A 15,580-nucleotide genomic window follows, 5' to 3' on the forward strand; every position below is an offset into this window, starting at 1 on the left:
GGGCCGGGCCTCAGCGGACTCGTATCGGGGTGGTACTGTACATAGTCACACACAGGATCCCTCCGCTGAGTCATTTAGTTCTTCAGTGCCGCTCTCCTCGCGGTGCCGCCGCTGCTTCGTTCCCCGGACGCTGTCACGTCGGTGGGGAAGGCTATTCGCGGGGCCCTGCCGCCACAGCTGCCGCACCAGCTCGGTCGTGTCCCGGACGGGGAGTGGGGAGTGCCGGCACCGTAGATCCTTCCGCACGCCGTGAGGTGATGCGGCAGGGATCCTCCATTTTGAGCGCCTGAAGCCTGCGCGGCCGGTGAGTGGGGCTGGGACAGCGGTGGCCGCGCTCGGTGGCTGGGAAGGTGGGTGGCTGGCAGCGAGGTGGGTGCCTTGCTCCAGGTGATCACTGGCGGGGCGGAGGGCAGGCCTGTGGAACGGTCCCTCGGCGCCACCTCGCTGGGCATGGCAGCGGAGGAGGGTATCTGCACCCCCAGGCCCGTCGGGGCCCAGTGGCGCCGGTGACGCTAAACCGAGCTGTCCTGCGCCGTTCCCTGGGCTGGCCCCGGCCGCTGTGCAGCTGCCCAACTGCGTCTCGCCGGCCGCTTAATGCGGCTGGACACCGCCCCAGCGACGGGCCGATCGCTGTACGGGCAGGGGATGGTGTCGGCTGTCAGCCCGCCTGCGGGGAGAAGGGTCAAGGAAACTGTTTGGACTAACAGCAGGGTGTAAAAGAACGGCTGGTGAGCTGGCTGCTACTTAATGGCTGTATTTTGATTTAATCTGTTAAAACAGGTTGCTTGTTAATCAGTTATTTAATAGGTACTTTTACAAAGACATTGCAACTCATGCTTGGGACTTTCTTGCAGCACTGTAAAATTATTTTAATATTGTAGAAATACATAACAGTTACAGAAGGGCAAAAATTACCTTTTGTGGCATCAGATTTACGTCGTGCATATATACTTCTGTAGCAGTGGGGTTTGAGCTTGGTTGATTTTGTGCATCATTGAAATAACTGTATTGATGTAAATAGATCAGCTTTCATAGTAATAAATCTTGTGTGAACCACTTCTTATACACAAAATGCTGTCACTGTCCAAAAGTCTGCTCCAGTGTCCTTCAGGTACAAGCCAAGGTCCTTCAATGTGGTAGCTCTTAAGGAAGCATTTTTTGATGAACAGTTCTTGGCGTAACAAAATGCTGTAATAAAAGAATGTCTCTGAATTAGTTTTCTGTAGGCCTAATGAGTTGAATTGGCTCATGAGAGACTGGAGAAGTACCAGAGCATGTGTTCAGTAAGCAGGAAGAGTGTGGGGAATATGGAATGGCAACTTTGTCCTTCTGATGATAGAGCTGTTACAACCTTAGCTTGTACAGTCCTTGGGTGGTTTGTACAGCTGGTTTACAGCTTGCGTATTAATAGGACAGAAGTTGGCTTGGTTCTTGCAGTTGACTATCACGTTTCCTTAAAAATGTGGTTTTGTCAATGAAATCACAGAAAGAGGATTTGACTGCGTGATAGTTGTCATAGGTGGCATCTTGAGGCATTGGTTTATTTCCGTTACCTGAAGTAAGGGAATGAAAGCCTGTCTTCTAGCAGCTATGCTGTTTATTGTGGCATCCGAGTTGTTTTTTCATTTGGGCTTCTTGGAAATCTAGTGCTGAATGGAACCGCAAAATACCATTTCAGCAAGCTCAGCTTAATGAACTGAGGCACAATCACATTTTCCTAGACAACAGATGGCAGGTTTTGTCTAACATTCTTAAAACTTTACTGTACTCTGGTATCCACATCAGTGGCTAGTGTCAATTACCTAGATTAAATAGACCCAGGCCTTTAACTTCTTGGGTTAGCATGTTTTCTAACTCTGTTGCTATTTATGGAGTAGTCCCAGTTTTTGATCATCTTATACCTGTTTCTGGGGCTGAGATTCAGTCTGTCAGAATGGGAATATCCAGGAAGTTTCTGTTCCCTGTTGGTGAGATTCAGGGTTGTAAAGTGGGAAAGGGAACGATGAGTGCTGCAGGTCCAGTCACTCGTAAATAACCACATACATGCACAGCAGGCCTGTGTGTATTTGTTTGGAGAATTCAGGGGTGTGGTGTTGTCATCCCCTCCTGAGTAAAACAGTGACTGGTGTCCTTCTGACCAACAGCTTTTTTGCCTCTTCTCTCACAGAAAGTGTTTATCATGTTGGGTTCTGGGTTCAAGGCTGAGCGCTTGCGAGTCAACCTGCGCCTTGTCATCAATCGCCTGAAACTGCTGGAGAAGAAGAAGAGTGAGTATTTGAGGGGCAGGTGTGATCCAGGATGCTTTTGGGGCTCAGGAGACATGAGGAGAAGGTTTTTCTGGAATCTGGGTGCTCTCATGGGCTGAGTATGGAGTAGCCTTTTGCTCTTCTTTGCTGGACCCAGGCCTTGCAGTCTGCGCCAGTGCGTGAGTACCTGGGGGAGCAGGCTGGCCACAATGTGGCCTCTGTCCACTTTCCTGGCAGGCATGTCAGAGTGCAGTTTATGGGGTGCATGGGGTGGTAGCTGTGAGCTGCGTGGAGGGACATGTCAGTTTGCCCCAGGGGCCTTTCCTGAGCCTTCTGTGGTCACAGCATATTGGGGAACTTCCTGGGTGCTGTAGGAGACTCTCCCCAGCTGTGCTGTCCTGCCCTGCCCAGACACAGATAAGATCCATGATTCTGACTGACTCTGCAGAGAAATTGAAGACAGAGGAGTGTTTGTAGCAGCTAAAAGCCCACACACCTTTCTCCTGTGAGTTAGTGTGCTAAAACCTAGACAGAATGGCTCCACAAAGCCATGGCTGAGTGAGTGTCTTGTGCTGCAGGGGCTCGATGAAGGAGAGAGATTGAAGCTTTGTTTGTGGTGGGGACTGTGGGTGGGTATGGAGGCAGCAGCCCTTGCCAGTACCGTGACTGGCCTTGGATATGTGCTATAGCTGAGCTGGCCCAGAAGGCAAGGAAGGAGATTGCAGATTATCTGGCAGCTGGAAAAGATGAGCGTGCCAGGATTCGTGTGGAGCACATCATCCGTGAAGATTACCTTGTGGAAGCCATGGAGATCCTGGAGCTGTACTGCGATCTGCTGCTAGCCCGCTTTGGCTTGATTCAGTCCATGAAGTAAGCTCTGGCCTAGAGGGTGTGCTGTGGGAGAGAGTCCAGGCCCCCTGGGCCCAGGAAGGGGTTCTGCTGGGGGCACACCTGGCGCGCAGAAGGGCACCTGTGTTTGTCTTGGTGTCCTAGGGGCTCAGAGACCTTGTCTTCCCCAGGCAGGGAAGACTCTGGAGCCCAGCGTGGAGGATGGGGTCTTTAAGTTTAAGGAGATGGAAGGCAGCAAAGACTAGGTGCTTGGTGTGGAGATAGGATTGTCTTCTGTTGCCCTCAGGGAGCTGGACTCTGGCCTGGCAGAAGCAGTGTCCACACTGATTTGGGCTGCACCACGACTCCAGTCAGAAGTGGCAGAGTTGAAGATTGTGAGTAGGGTTGTTTGAGGGGTATTATGTGTGCAGGGTGGGGGTGACCCTGCCAGAAGCTGGTGGAGGCCTTTGCCTGGGACTGTGTGTTGCTAAGGCAGATTACCTGTTTTTATGGGCCCTGCAGACAGAGACCCCAGCATAGGTGTCCCTGGAGCACTGAGGATGGCTGAGGCTTCTCAGCTGGGACACTCAGTGACAGAAATGAGGATGATTTGGGGAGGGAGGTAGGGAGGTGGGTAGGTGGGTGGGCAGCTGTACAGGCTGCAGCAGGTGCACAGTGTATGATGGGGGAAAGCGAAGGTGTGCATTTTCCCAGTTTTCTCTCCTGCTACAGGTTGCTGACCAGCTGTGTGCCAAGTACAGCAAGGAGTATGGGAAGCTGTGCCGGACAAACCAGATTGGGACAGTTAATGACAGGGTAATGAACTGGTAGAACAGCTGGAACTAGCAGAACAGACACGCCTGCTGTGGCATTCTGCCCCTTTTTCTGTCACCAGTGACTGATGTCTGTGGCTCACTGCAGAGCAGGGTGGGCTGGCTGTGCTGCTGGGGGCCTGCCTGCATTAGAGCGTGGGAGGTCCCTGGCAGATGGGGCCCTGCTGTGCTGGCTGTGGATGGAGAGAAGCAGAGCACATGGAGCCCTGGCCTATGGTTGCCAGCAGCCTTCTCTGTGGCAGTGCCATGCTAGGGCAAAAGGCCTCCCCAAAGCTGCACTGTGCTCCCTGCAGTGTGTGGCCCTGGCTGGGACAGAACTGCTCTCCCCCAGTCCTACTGAGTGCCTCTGTACCCTTGTGTTCCAGCTGATGCACAAGCTGAGTGTGGAGGCACCACCCAAGATTCTGGTGGAGAGATACCTCATCGAGATTGCCAAGAACTACAACGTACCCTATGAGCCTGACTCGGTAGTGATGGTGAGTGAGGCACCTGCAAGTCTGGAGCTTCCTTCTGTGTTCCAGTGGCTGAAATGTCCCATTTGTGCTGTGTGGGCTTCCAGAGCACAGGGCAGTGGCATTCCAACAAACTTAGTGGTGATTGTGCTTTGGTATCTTCTAGACAGATCTAGTGTAGCATGATCCCTGCTCCTTCCCACAGCCCTACAGCATGTTGTGTTAGGTAGTTGTGCTGTAGTCTGCTTCCCTTTCTGATTCCCGTTAATATCATTGTGTAGCTGCTGTCTGTTCTGTCCATTTTGTGTTGTCCCATCTTGTCCAGTGACAAATGGTGTTCAGAGCGCTGCGATCAGAATAGAGATGTGTGGGTGAGCAGAGTTCTTTCATCCTCTCCAGGCTGAAGCCCCTGCGGGTGGAGAGGCAGTTCTAATTGACGTGGGATTCACGGATGATGTGAAGAAGGGTGGCCATGGAGGGGGAGGAGGTGGTGGATTTACAGCCCCGCTGGTTGGTCATGATGGAATAGTGCCCATGCCAGTGATGATGCCTATGCCCATGCCAACACCAAATCCACCCTTCTCCTATCCACCTCCAAAGGGACCGGTAAGTGCCTTTGCTTTGAGCATTGCCTTTTCCTGTGGAAGACTCCAGCTGTGCTGCTTAGCCCTGTGCTTGCTGACTGGGAAGTGTCTGTACCTGACAGCTTGGTGTGTCACAGGGTCATCATGTTGGTGTGAGGCTGTGTGGGATGGCAATTGTTAGCAGTGCAGCTGAAGCTTTATGTTGCTTCTTCACTGTGGAGGTTCCTACCCCTGTTCTCCAGCCAGTCCTCTTTGCCTTCAGAAAACAGCGGAGTCCAGACTTAACTCCTGAGGCAGTCAGCAGACTGCCAGGCTTGTGACCAGGGGTTGGAGCTGCACTTTGAAATGAGTAGGCTGGTAGTGTGCCAAGATTCGGTCAAGGAAATAAGGTGAGTTTCTGGGGTGGGAACAGCAAAGAAAAATGAGGAAGTGCCTTGCCTTCAGACCTACAAGGGAAGGGGACCAGGTCAGTGGTTCTTGGAAATAATTTATGGGGGTGGAAGGTGGGAGCTGAAAAGAGCAGTTTTTTGAATTCAGTAATTGATAAGATGTGTGTGTAGACTGGAGAGTGGCAGAACAGTGGGATGGCTTGGAGTCTTAATATGGTCCCAGCAATGCTGCAGTGTGTTTTGTGGAAAATATGGGACATGTATCATCAGCTGGCTGTTGGCACAGGCATAAATACATATATATTTATTAAAAAATAAATAGGTCTTGGAGGCACTCATGGAGGAATAGCTCAAGTGTGCTTAATGCAGGATATTATTACCCTTTTTGTCCTGGTACTTCCAGTGCCTCGAAAGATGAAGTGTTTAATCATGCTGGTTCTTCATAATAACCCGTAGTTCTGGTAGCTGGATCTGGTTGCTCCAGGTGACTTACTAGGAAAAGTTTCTCAAGTCTTCAGTATAAACTACATCGGGTCAGATACTTGCCTGCATTTATTTTAGACTACTACTTTCTCTTGACTCCCATTACAGCTGCAGTTGTTGTATTGTGTCCCATGGTGACTCCCAGGTGAGTAGTCTGGTGCATGACTATAATCTCTTTGTACAGGAGAACTTCAGCGACCTGCCAGTGGGGACCTACCAGCCTTTCACTAACATCCATCCACCACCAATTCCGGCAACCCCACCAACCTACGAGTCCGTAAGTGCCTGAGCTGAAACACTGTTGTGGGCAACAGAGGAAACCTCAAAAAGAGTGCAGTGGTAGCCACAGGAAAGGCAAATGTTCACTAAGCACACTGCTGTCAACCTTTGGAGCGGTGCTTGGCCTTGCCTATGGGCATGATGAATCACTGAGCGCATGTGATGGGAGAATGACCTGTGAGGAGATGTTCCTCATTCTGCTGTGTGCTTTGTCTGCAAAAGAAAGCCAAAGCTTATTTTACTGCATTGTTAAAATTATGATAAACAGTTAGCAAATAGCCCACAAATTTTGTTTTTCACACCATGAAGAGTGTATCACCTTCAGTCTGTTCATGGCTTTTGAACTAGTTCATCGTTAGCCTGGATGACAATTCTAGCTGACCCAGATGATGTACGTTTCGAGACTCTTCCTTTCCCAGACTTTTCTTAACTCCTTGGGGACAACGAAGGAGAGGCTGGAGCTTTCTCTTTATGTGCTTGTCTGTGTCTTTGTTGCTGCTGTTTGTGACCATGCTTTCAGTGATGTGCTGCTTATTTTTGCAGTATCCTGAGTAGGGATGAGCATAGCGAAGCAGCTGTACATGCTAACACCTTGTACTAGCTGCACAGCAGCCTTGCGTGTCCAGGAGATGCAGCAGTTGTTAGCTGGTTGGGGCTAGATGCCGCTGACTGCAGCCTGCAGGGAATGAGGAGTTATACCAGTGCAGCTGACCATGCCATGGCCCTTTGTCCCCACCGGACCAAGAGCTGGGATGGGGTCACTTCATACCTTGCTACTGGTTACAAGGACCTGTCCTTATAAAAGAAAGGAAGCAGTAGCTGTGATTACATGAAGAGGGCAGTCTTCTCCCACTTAAGTCCTTGATAAACGTTTCAGACCAGCTAGTGGATGTGCTCTGTTTATCCAGTTCCAGAATATGGCCAGTGAAGCTGCTTTAAAGAGCAGGGAGAGAGGAGAGTTGAAGCACTACATCCTTTTCCTGGGAAGAGAGGCATGTTCTTCTGAGGGTGCTGGGAGCCAGGGTTGTCTGCCTTCCTGGGGAGGAGCAGGGTATGTGGGTGTGGCTGTTGTTGCCCATGAGCAGTGCCTATGCACCTATGTGATCCTGTGCCTGGTAGGAGAGCGAGCTGTAGTAACTGAAAGTCTTTTTCAGATTGATGAGCCTAATGCTGACAAGGACGCTTCTGTGCCAGTAGCTGGTGAGTATGTCAAGAGGTATGGGAAACCTAGGGTGGTTAGGGGCTGTTTTTAGCTTGGGATCCTAGTGTTCCTGGGAGGAAGCTTTCCATATAGGGAACAATGTGTAGAACTTGACACATCTTGAGAGCAGCATTTGAGTTCAGAGAGGACTCTGATGGAAATGGGGAGTATCTTCTCAAAACAGGGAGGATTCAGACTTCTACTGGGATACTCAAGAACTGGCGCCTGACTTTGAAGTCAATACCGGTTCTCCAGCTTAAGCTGTCTGGTCAGACCAAGTATAGGGTGCTGCAGGATAAAACAAGAAAGCAACAGCTCTGAGTGATAGTATATTTTTACACAGTGTAATACTGTTTTGCAGCAACAGTATGAAAGAAATAAGCACTAAGAGGGTAGATAGGTTTGTATTAACATCAGTGTTGAGGCTGCATACAGCAGGGCAGGACTAGTAGGGATAGCAGTTATTCCTTGGTCCATCAGCGTAAAGGCTTATGAGATGCTTTATGCATCCTAATTGTGTCATAACAAAATTCTCCTGCCATGTACAGTGTGGTTCTGCTATGTGTGTTTTGAAAGTGCTTGTTATTTCTAGCACTTGATGAGGGTGGAGAGGGTTTTGAAAGGAAGTAAGCTCTTGCCAGCTCCAGCAAAGATTTCTAATGAACTAATGGAGTCCTCTGGGGATTTGGTGATGTGTGCTGAGGAAGGTAAGCCTATGGGTGCACTGGGGTAGGCCTATGGGTGCACTGGATCTGGCTGTATGCTTCCGTTTCAGCTGAGTGAAAGCATGTGATACCTGCGTGTGTCTTTAGGAGGTGTTGGAATGGAGGAAAATGGGATTTTGAGTGCCCATGTTGCAGTCCAGTCAATATAGGCACGTGGGAGCCTCAGCCCACCTGCAGCTGGCTGTGGGCAGCAGAGGGGGATTTTCTGTCTGAGGCAGCCATAGGATAGGGTCACCAGTCTAGGTCTGCTATTGCTGCAGCCCCTTGCAGCCTTATACATCTGAAATGTTGTGGGTTTCCCCCTTGACTATGCGTAGTTGGAGATGCATGACCAATGGTACTACCTTCTTGGTAGAAGGACCTTTTTCTTGTGTGTCTCTGTTTGGCCTGATGAGAGGGTGGTGATGGTGGGCTGAAGTGGTATTTCTCTTACCCTAAACAGGGCCTGGCCCCAAGCCAGAAGCCTCTCCTAAACCAAAAGCTGGAGCTCCCAATACCTTCGATAACTTTGTCCTGCCTGAATTACCATCTGTGCCAGATACGCTGCCAACAGCATCTACTGGCGCCAACTCTTCTGCCTCTGAAGACATTGACTTTGATGATCTTTCTCGGAGATTTGAGGAGCTAAAGAAGAAAACATAAAACCGACTGGGCTGTAACTGCAGAGTGAGGGGCAGGAGCTGTGACAGCTTCTCCTCTCTGAAATGGACTCCCCTTGAAATTGGTTTCCTGTATTAACCTCAAATGAATGCACTCCTCTTTTTGAGCTGTCTTCCTGCTCTACTTAAAGCAAGTGCTGCTGCTTTCCTGATCTTTGTCGCTCCAGGAGGCAAACTGGGGGGAATCTTGTGAGACTGGAGCAGGGAACAGCCCTTGTCACTCCAGGTAGCTATACATGAAAGCTGTGCTTGATGTTCTGGCACTGTGCCCCCTGCCTCAGAGCAGGGAGGTGAAGGCTGAGGTAGGATGGCCCTTTCTCCTCTCCCCCGGTGCTCCCAAGGGCAGCAGCATCCACAAGTTGCCCCTGTATGCTCTTATGGCCTGGATGGCAAGGGTGATTAAGTCCCTTTGGTAGGAGTTCTAACTAATTGGGACTGAAGCAGGGAGTGCAGTTATGAGGAGATAAGGCCCTGTGGCTGTGCAGGATGCTGGCACTTCTGCCATCTCCCTGGCTCCTGCTGCATCTGGCTGCAGGTCATCTGATGTCCTCTTTCACTCCCACCGGACTCTTGGGGCTCCCCATGGCTCCCACGTTCCTGGCCGGATTCTGTTCCCCGTTCACAGGATGGCAGCACTGGGAGCGCGAGCTGGCCGGGTGGTGGGCTAGCGGAGTGGCACAGCGCATGCCACCGGCCTTCTGGCTCAGAGCTGAGGTCGAGGCACCGATGTTGCTTACCCCAGATGGTGGTGTGCGGCCGGCTCTCCTCTGCGTGCGCTGTCTGTAGTAACTCGCACAACTCCTCAGCGGAGTTTTCGGTTGATTTGTATCTTCGGGGTTGGTCCCTAATAAAGCCTGGGTTCGTGAGCAGCTGTGGCCTGCGGGATGCTTGTGGTCGGGGGATCCCAGCACCGCAGCAGCGCCCTCCCCGCCGCCGGTGCGGGCCGTGGCGGTATCCTGCAGGGCGGGGGCGCGGGCCGGGCGGCGCAGTGAGCTCCGTGCCTGCCCGCCGCTGCGCGATTGGCCCGGGCCGGCTCCACGTCCCGCCTCTGCTGCGCTCTTAGTGGTGGGGCTGCGCGGCTTCCGCCAGTCTGCGGGGCGGGTTCCCGGAAGTGCTCCGCGTGGCGGGCTGAGGGGATGGCGACGCCGCTGCGCGTGAGCGGCCGGCGGGCCCCGGGGCGGCGGGGGGGCTGGGACGAGATGGGGTAGCGGGATGGGATGGATATGAGGGGCGGTTCTCGGTATGGGGTGCGGGCGGGGCGGGGGCCGCTACCGGTAACGAGGAGCGGACGGGAAGCGGTATGGGATGGGGGGCAGTGCTGGGGCGGGGTACCGGTGTGGGATTGGGGGGCCGCCGCGGTAGGAGATGCGGGCGGGGCCGGTACAGGGTAGGGAGCCGCTGCGGTAGGGGATGCGGGATGGGGGCCGGCCGGTACAGGGTAGGGAGCCGCTGCGGTAGGGGATGCGGGATGGGGGCCGGCCGGTACAGGGTAGGAGGCCGCTGCGGTAGGGGATGCGGGATGGGGGCCGGCCGGTACAGGGTAGGAGGCCGCTGCGGTAGGGGATGCGGGATGGGGGCCGGCCGGTACAGGGTAGGAGGCCGCTGCGGTAGGGGATGCGGGATGGGGGCCGGCCGGTACAGGGTAGGAGGCCGCTACTGACGCCCTGGCGCAGGGGCGGCTGCGGGCGCTGGCGCTGGGAGGCTGCGGGCTGCTGCTGGGCTCGGCGCTGGCGGCGGGTGACGAGGGGCTGTACGCGGCGGTGATGCCTGCGCTCCGCGCTCTTCCTCCCGAGGCCGCCCACGGGCTGGCCCTGCGCGCCGCCGCCCTGGGGCTGCTGCCGACCGACCGCCCTGACGGCCCCGCGCTGGTGCGGCTCTGCGGGGGAAGATGGGGGTGGGGGAGCTGGCGGGGGGATTACAGGGGGTCGGGGGGAGCTGGCGGGGGGATTACGGGGCGGGGGGGGGAGTCCCAGGGGGACCCAGTGCGGCCCGGCTGGGCTCTTGGGGTGGCCCGGGGGATGGCCCCGGCAGGAGTCGTGGGTCCCCTGGGGGACAGGCACCCAATGAGGACACCCTGCGGGGCAGAGGGAGGGGAGGAGGCCGGGGCTGCTCCAGGGGTCGGTGGGCTCTGGCCCTCCCGGCTGCCGATGCTGACCCAGCCCCGGCCCCGCAGGAGGTGCGAGTCCTCGGGCAGCGGTTCCGCAACCCGGTGGGCCTGGCGGCTGGCTTCGACAAGCAGGGCGAGGCCGTGGATGGACTGTACAAGATTGGGTTTGGCTTCGTGGAAGTGGGGACGGTCACACCCCAGCCCCAGGAGGGCAACCCCAGACCCAGGGTCTTCCGGCTGGCAGAGGACGAGGCAATCATTAACAGGTGGGGTCTGCGGTGTCCCAGAGACTGGGGGGGGGGGGGCTCATTTGGGTGGTCCCGGCTCGGTGGTCTGGGCTGCGGTGGCATGTGCTGAGCAGAGCTGCAGAAACCGTGTGTTTGTCTCGTGTCACTCGTGTGTCCTGGTCAGGGCTTGTGGACACCGGCCCGGCCCCGAGCCTTGTCTGTTTTGAAGCAGGTATGGGTTCAACAGCCATGGGCACGCTGCAGTGGAGCGCAGGCTGCGGGCCCGCCAGGAGACACAGCTCAGGCTCACTGGTGGTGAGACAAGCTTCTAAGCCTTTGCTCTTGGGGTCTGCAGGGTGGGTTTAGGGGCTGCCAGGTAGCTGTAGGCCAGGAAGGGTGTGTAATGCCAGCGTCCAGGCACAGGAGGGCCCTGGCCAGAGCGAGCTGTGCTCAGACAGCAGGAAGCCTTTTGGGGCTGTAATCTCCCCACCTGGGACTGTGGCCCAGGCACCTTTCTCTGCTATTTTCTCTGTGATGGAGGCTGTGCTTGCTGCTTTGGGCAGGACATGTCTGCTGAGACTAGCTGGAGCCAACAGGGCCCCATCTGGGTGGTTTCCAAGGGTAACTTCTAGTGGGCAGCCAGGCTGGAGGCTGCAGTGCTGCAGGGTGCTTACTGGGGCAGCTGTGGTCATGCCTCTATGGCTGCAGGATGGTCCCAGGCCCAACCCGTGAAACACGTGGGCTGCATATCCCCGTCTTGCTTTTAGCTGGTCCTGGAGCCTCCCTTGTTGGTCGCTCTGGCCCCTCAGGTGGTAGTTGGCCCTCCTGCCCTCATTCAGCTGTGTCTGTGTTGCAGCGGGGATGCCCCTTGGAGTCAACCTGGGCAAGAACAAAAGCTCTACCGATGCCACAGCTGACTACGTGGCTGGGGTCCGGATGCTGGGCCCTTTGGCTGACTACCTGGTTGTGAATGTGTCCAGCCCAAACACCCCAGGGCTGCGGGACCTGCAGGGCAAGACTGAGCTGCGGGACCTGCTGACCAAGGTGAGTGGCCCTCACAGCCAGCCTGGCCCACAGCTACAGCACTGGATGCATGCTGTCCCGGGGCAGCGCTTGCTCTGCTCCAGCCACTGCGTTTGCCCCAGCACAGGGAGGAGCGTGGTGGCTCCCTGCAGCAGCAGGCAGAGCTACCGAGATGTCCCCTGAGCAGCTGCTGATATGGCGTTCACTGGGTCACAGTGCTCCAGCAAAGGGCATATGAGCAGTGAGGCATTACCCTCCACTCAGCTCCTGCAAGGGGGCAGCCAGCTACCCACCCCGTGGCATTGGCAGTCACCATGGTCCTGCGTGGGTCGCATGCCCCATGCCCTGTGCCGTAGAGTGCCTGTCCCAGTGGTAGTGCCATGTAGGGAGAGCAGGGCCTGTTCCTGTGCCACCTGTGGGTGGCCAGTCCGGAGCAGGAGCTGTTCCCTCACCACCACTGCCGCTCTGTGCCCCTAAATGTCCCCCACAGGTACTGGCAGAGAGGGACACGCTTCCCTGTGAGCACAAGCCGGCTGTGCTGGTGAAGATTGCCCCTGACCTCACCATGCGGGACAAGCAGGACATAGCGAGCGTTGTCTGCGAGGTGAAGAGGCGGGCAGGGGAGCCTGGCACGGAGCTGGGCTGGTGGGCCTCCTGCCTCACCTCGCACAGCGTGGGGGCAGGACCGCCGCGCTCCTGGAAAGTCTCCCTCTGAAGGGATGGGCAGACTGGCAGCTCCCTGGCTGCCATAGGGATGGTGTCCCGGGTAGCTCTTGAGTCTGCGAGGGCTCGTGTGTGTCACCCAGACCCTGGGGGTGGTCCGGGCAGTGAGGGGCAGCTGCTTTGTCTCTGCACATTTTGCTGGGGCATGTGCTGGGGGGGTCCTGATCTGGCAGCCTGGCGATGAGTTGGGGGTGGCTTGTGGCAGCTCTGTCCTGCTACTGACCCCTCAGCTAGGTGTGGACGGGCTGATTGTCAGCAACACCACCGTGAGCCGCCCCAGCACCCTCCGGAGCAGGCAGCGCACAGAGCCTGGGGGCCTCAGCGGAAAGCCCCTGCGGGAGCTCTCCACACAAACCATCAGGGAGATGTACTCCCTCACCCAAGGTAGGGGCAAAGCAGGGCTTGGGGCATATGCTGGCGTCACCCATGCTGTCCTGACCCTGTGCCTGCCCACAGGCCAGGTGCCCATCATCGGGGTGGGGGGGGTCAGCAGTGGTCATGATGCCCTGGAGAAGATCCGTGCTGGAGCCTCGCTTGTGCAGATGTACACAGCACTCGTGTACCACGGGCCGCTGGTGGTGGGGATGGTGAAGCGGGAACTGGAGGAGCTGCTGAGGTGAGTGAGGGGCCAGGCACCTTCCCAGGGAGTCCCTGGGTGGCCCTGGGCAGCAATGTGCTGGTGCACCAGCAGTGGCACTGCGGGCCCTGCTGACACACGTGGGCCCTGATTAGGAAGCAGGGATTCAAGAATGTCATGGAGGCAGTCGGAGCAGATCACCGGTGGTGACACTGCAGAGCCAGAGTCTAGCCAGGAGGAGCCATGGCCAAGCAGGGACTGGTCTGTTGATTCCAGTGCTGTACAGGCTGGAACTGAGCCGAGGGCCTGGTCCCAGCCCCTGCAAAGGGTCAGTGATGGATGAATTGGGTTGCATTGGTGGTGGGCTGGGGAGGGGGCCTTCATGCTAGTGCCGCTGCCCAGGGCCATATTTTGGCTTTCCTATGGGCTGGGCTCTGCAGCAGAAACCAGCACTGGGTTGCATAAGGCTCTGCTGGGCAGTGAGGAAGGCCCCGAGGGGACAGCCTTGTGTGCTACTGTAGGCAGTCCTGTGCCCTGGCTCCTGCTGTAGTACATCCCCATGGAGGGGCACCCCTTCCCTGGTGCTGCTGCCCAGGCCCATGGGACCCCCAAGCCAGGGACCCTGCAGCCTCCCCAGGAGGATCTGCTCTCTTCCCTTCTCCACTCATGGTCCTGTAACAAACCTGCAGGCTCTGGGTCCTGCCCCAGTGTCAATAAATGTTTGGCTCACCTGGTCCTGCGTGCTGCTCTGGGGACACCCTTTGGGTCAGAGGGACACAGCCTGGCTCTCCTCAGCTGAGTGGGATCAGCTCTATGTGGTTCCTGGTTAGTGCATTTTTTCCCAGTGGTGGAAGCCACAGAGTAGCTGGGCTCTGGGATGGATCCACACAAAGCTCACCAGGGTCCCCCCTTGCAGAGACCTCTGCCTGAGGCTGGGCTCTTGGGATGTGCTGGGCACCGTTTCCTCCCTTTGCTGCTGGTACAGAGATGTTTGGAGACTGCTGCCAATACGCCCTGTCACTTGTTACAGAAAGGCCCGGTTTGTTCACACTTTTGGAGGCTGTTGACTTTGGTTTTGGGGCCTCCATTGTTGACTTCTGCCTCACCCTGGGCTTCCTGCAGTCATCTCGGGCTTTTCTTGAGCAACATGGCTTGACCTGGACACGATGTTCCCTCTGCAGCCTCTCGCAACCCACCCTGCAGAACAGGATTGCATCACAGCACTTCACCAAACGTGTTTACAGGAGGAGCGGGACAGCTCACCGGGCTCTCAGCTCACATTGGGGCTGTTGCCTGCCTGTTCCCCTGCTTCTGCAGCCCCTACAGCAGCCTCTTCGTTCCCTAGATTCTCTGCTATTGTGGCTTAACCCCAGCCAGTAACTAAGTACCGTGCAGCTGCAGCTGCTTTGGAGAGTTGGTGCTTACTGCTGCTCTGACAGGGATGCAACCTGCTCCATTGGCCAAGGTTCCGGTGTGCTTTCTCTGGAGGGGGCTGGCAAGGCCCTTGCTGTCCCAGTCTGAAGATGGCTGTCATGCCTGTGGGAGCATGAGCTTGAATTTCCTCTTGTCCCACAGCACTCTTGTGCATGCTCTGCAGCTAATTTGTGACTGTGGCTTGGAGACATTCAGTGCCTTGCACTGCCATGGCAGTGGCTGGTGGCACTGGCCTCGAGCATGGCCCTGTGCTGCCACAGCCCAGCACATGGGCTGCAATCTGTGCCCCATGGGCTGCAATCTGTGCCCCATGGGCTGCAATCTGTGCCCCATGGGCAGGCTGGGGCAGCTTCCCACACCTTGCAGGCAGTCCCTTTGCCCGAGCTAACCCCGAGGCTGCCAGGTGGACACCGAAGCGCAGTCCCGTGTTGCTTTTTCCCCACTGCCAGGGCATGGCAGTCTCTTGTGGAGGGACGAGCCTGCTGCATTGGGACAGTGCTATATCCTAAGCCTCCTGTCAAATGCCACAGCACCTTTCTAAGTGCTGCCATGGTTCGTGGGTCAGAGCTGCCAAGCCCTGATGCATCCTCTGCTGGACTCTAGCCGCCTGCATTTCAAGTGGGTGCATGAGTATGACTGGTGCTGTGGCAGAGATGTCAACCCCTGCATTGGTTAGGGGCATAGATGCCCCGTGAGGTGGGAAGAAGCTTGCACAGCACAGGAAAATCCTTTTCTGGAGCATCTGGGACCAAACATAGAGGTCCCTCCAGAGTCTGAAGGACTGGTGTGTCTGAGGGGCGGGAAGGGTGC

General features: G+C 56.1%; 2 protein-coding genes across 7 annotated transcripts; both read left to right on the forward strand.

Moving 5' to 3' along the window:
* The first annotated feature begins 82 nt into the window (after positions 1–82).
* On the forward strand, positions 83–8,809 carry IST1 (IST1 factor associated with ESCRT-III). Of its 3 annotated transcripts, XM_037409555.1 has the most exons (11): positions 83–304; positions 2,168–2,267; positions 2,936–3,116; positions 3,382–3,469; positions 3,807–3,890; positions 4,273–4,383; positions 4,759–4,965; positions 6,000–6,092; positions 7,003–7,145; positions 7,249–7,294; positions 8,463–8,576. In XM_037409555.1, the coding sequence occupies exons 2-10, from the start codon at positions 2,180–2,182 to the stop codon at positions 7,289–7,291; spliced, it is 1,038 nt and encodes a 345-aa protein (XP_037265452.1). In that variant the 5' UTR covers positions 83–304; positions 2,168–2,179; the 3' UTR covers positions 7,292–7,294; positions 8,463–8,576. The 3 variants fall into 3 exon arrangements, with proteins under 3 accessions (XP_037265452.1, XP_037265451.1, XP_037265453.1); XM_037409554.1 differs by lacking the exon at positions 7,003–7,145 and having other exon boundaries at positions 8,463–8,809; XM_037409556.1 differs by lacking the exons at positions 2,936–3,116; positions 7,003–7,145 and having other exon boundaries at positions 273–350; positions 8,463–8,809.
* A 973-nt stretch (positions 8,810–9,782) lies between these two features.
* On the forward strand, positions 9,783–14,070 carry DHODH (dihydroorotate dehydrogenase (quinone)). Of its 4 annotated transcripts, XM_037409549.1 has the most exons (9): positions 9,808–9,833; positions 10,353–10,547; positions 10,853–11,052; positions 11,246–11,328; positions 11,870–12,057; positions 12,527–12,640; positions 12,990–13,143; positions 13,216–13,375; positions 13,492–14,070. In XM_037409549.1, the coding sequence occupies exons 1-9, from the start codon at positions 9,816–9,818 to the stop codon at positions 13,544–13,546; spliced, it is 1,167 nt and encodes a 388-aa protein (XP_037265446.1). In that variant the 5' UTR covers positions 9,808–9,815; the 3' UTR covers positions 13,547–14,070. The 4 variants fall into 4 exon arrangements, with proteins under 4 accessions (XP_037265449.1, XP_037265446.1, XP_037265450.1 ...); XM_037409553.1 differs by having other exon boundaries at positions 12,990–13,375; XM_037409552.1 differs by lacking the exon at positions 10,353–10,547 and having other exon boundaries at positions 9,783–9,833; positions 12,990–13,375.
* Positions 14,071–15,580: the final 1,510 nt, after the last annotated feature.

Source organism: Falco rusticolus, chromosome 15 (assembly GCF_015220075.1).
Source record: "Falco rusticolus isolate bFalRus1 chromosome 15, bFalRus1.pri, whole genome shotgun sequence".
NCBI classification, from domain to species: Eukaryota; Metazoa; Chordata; class Aves; order Falconiformes; family Falconidae; genus Falco; species Falco rusticolus.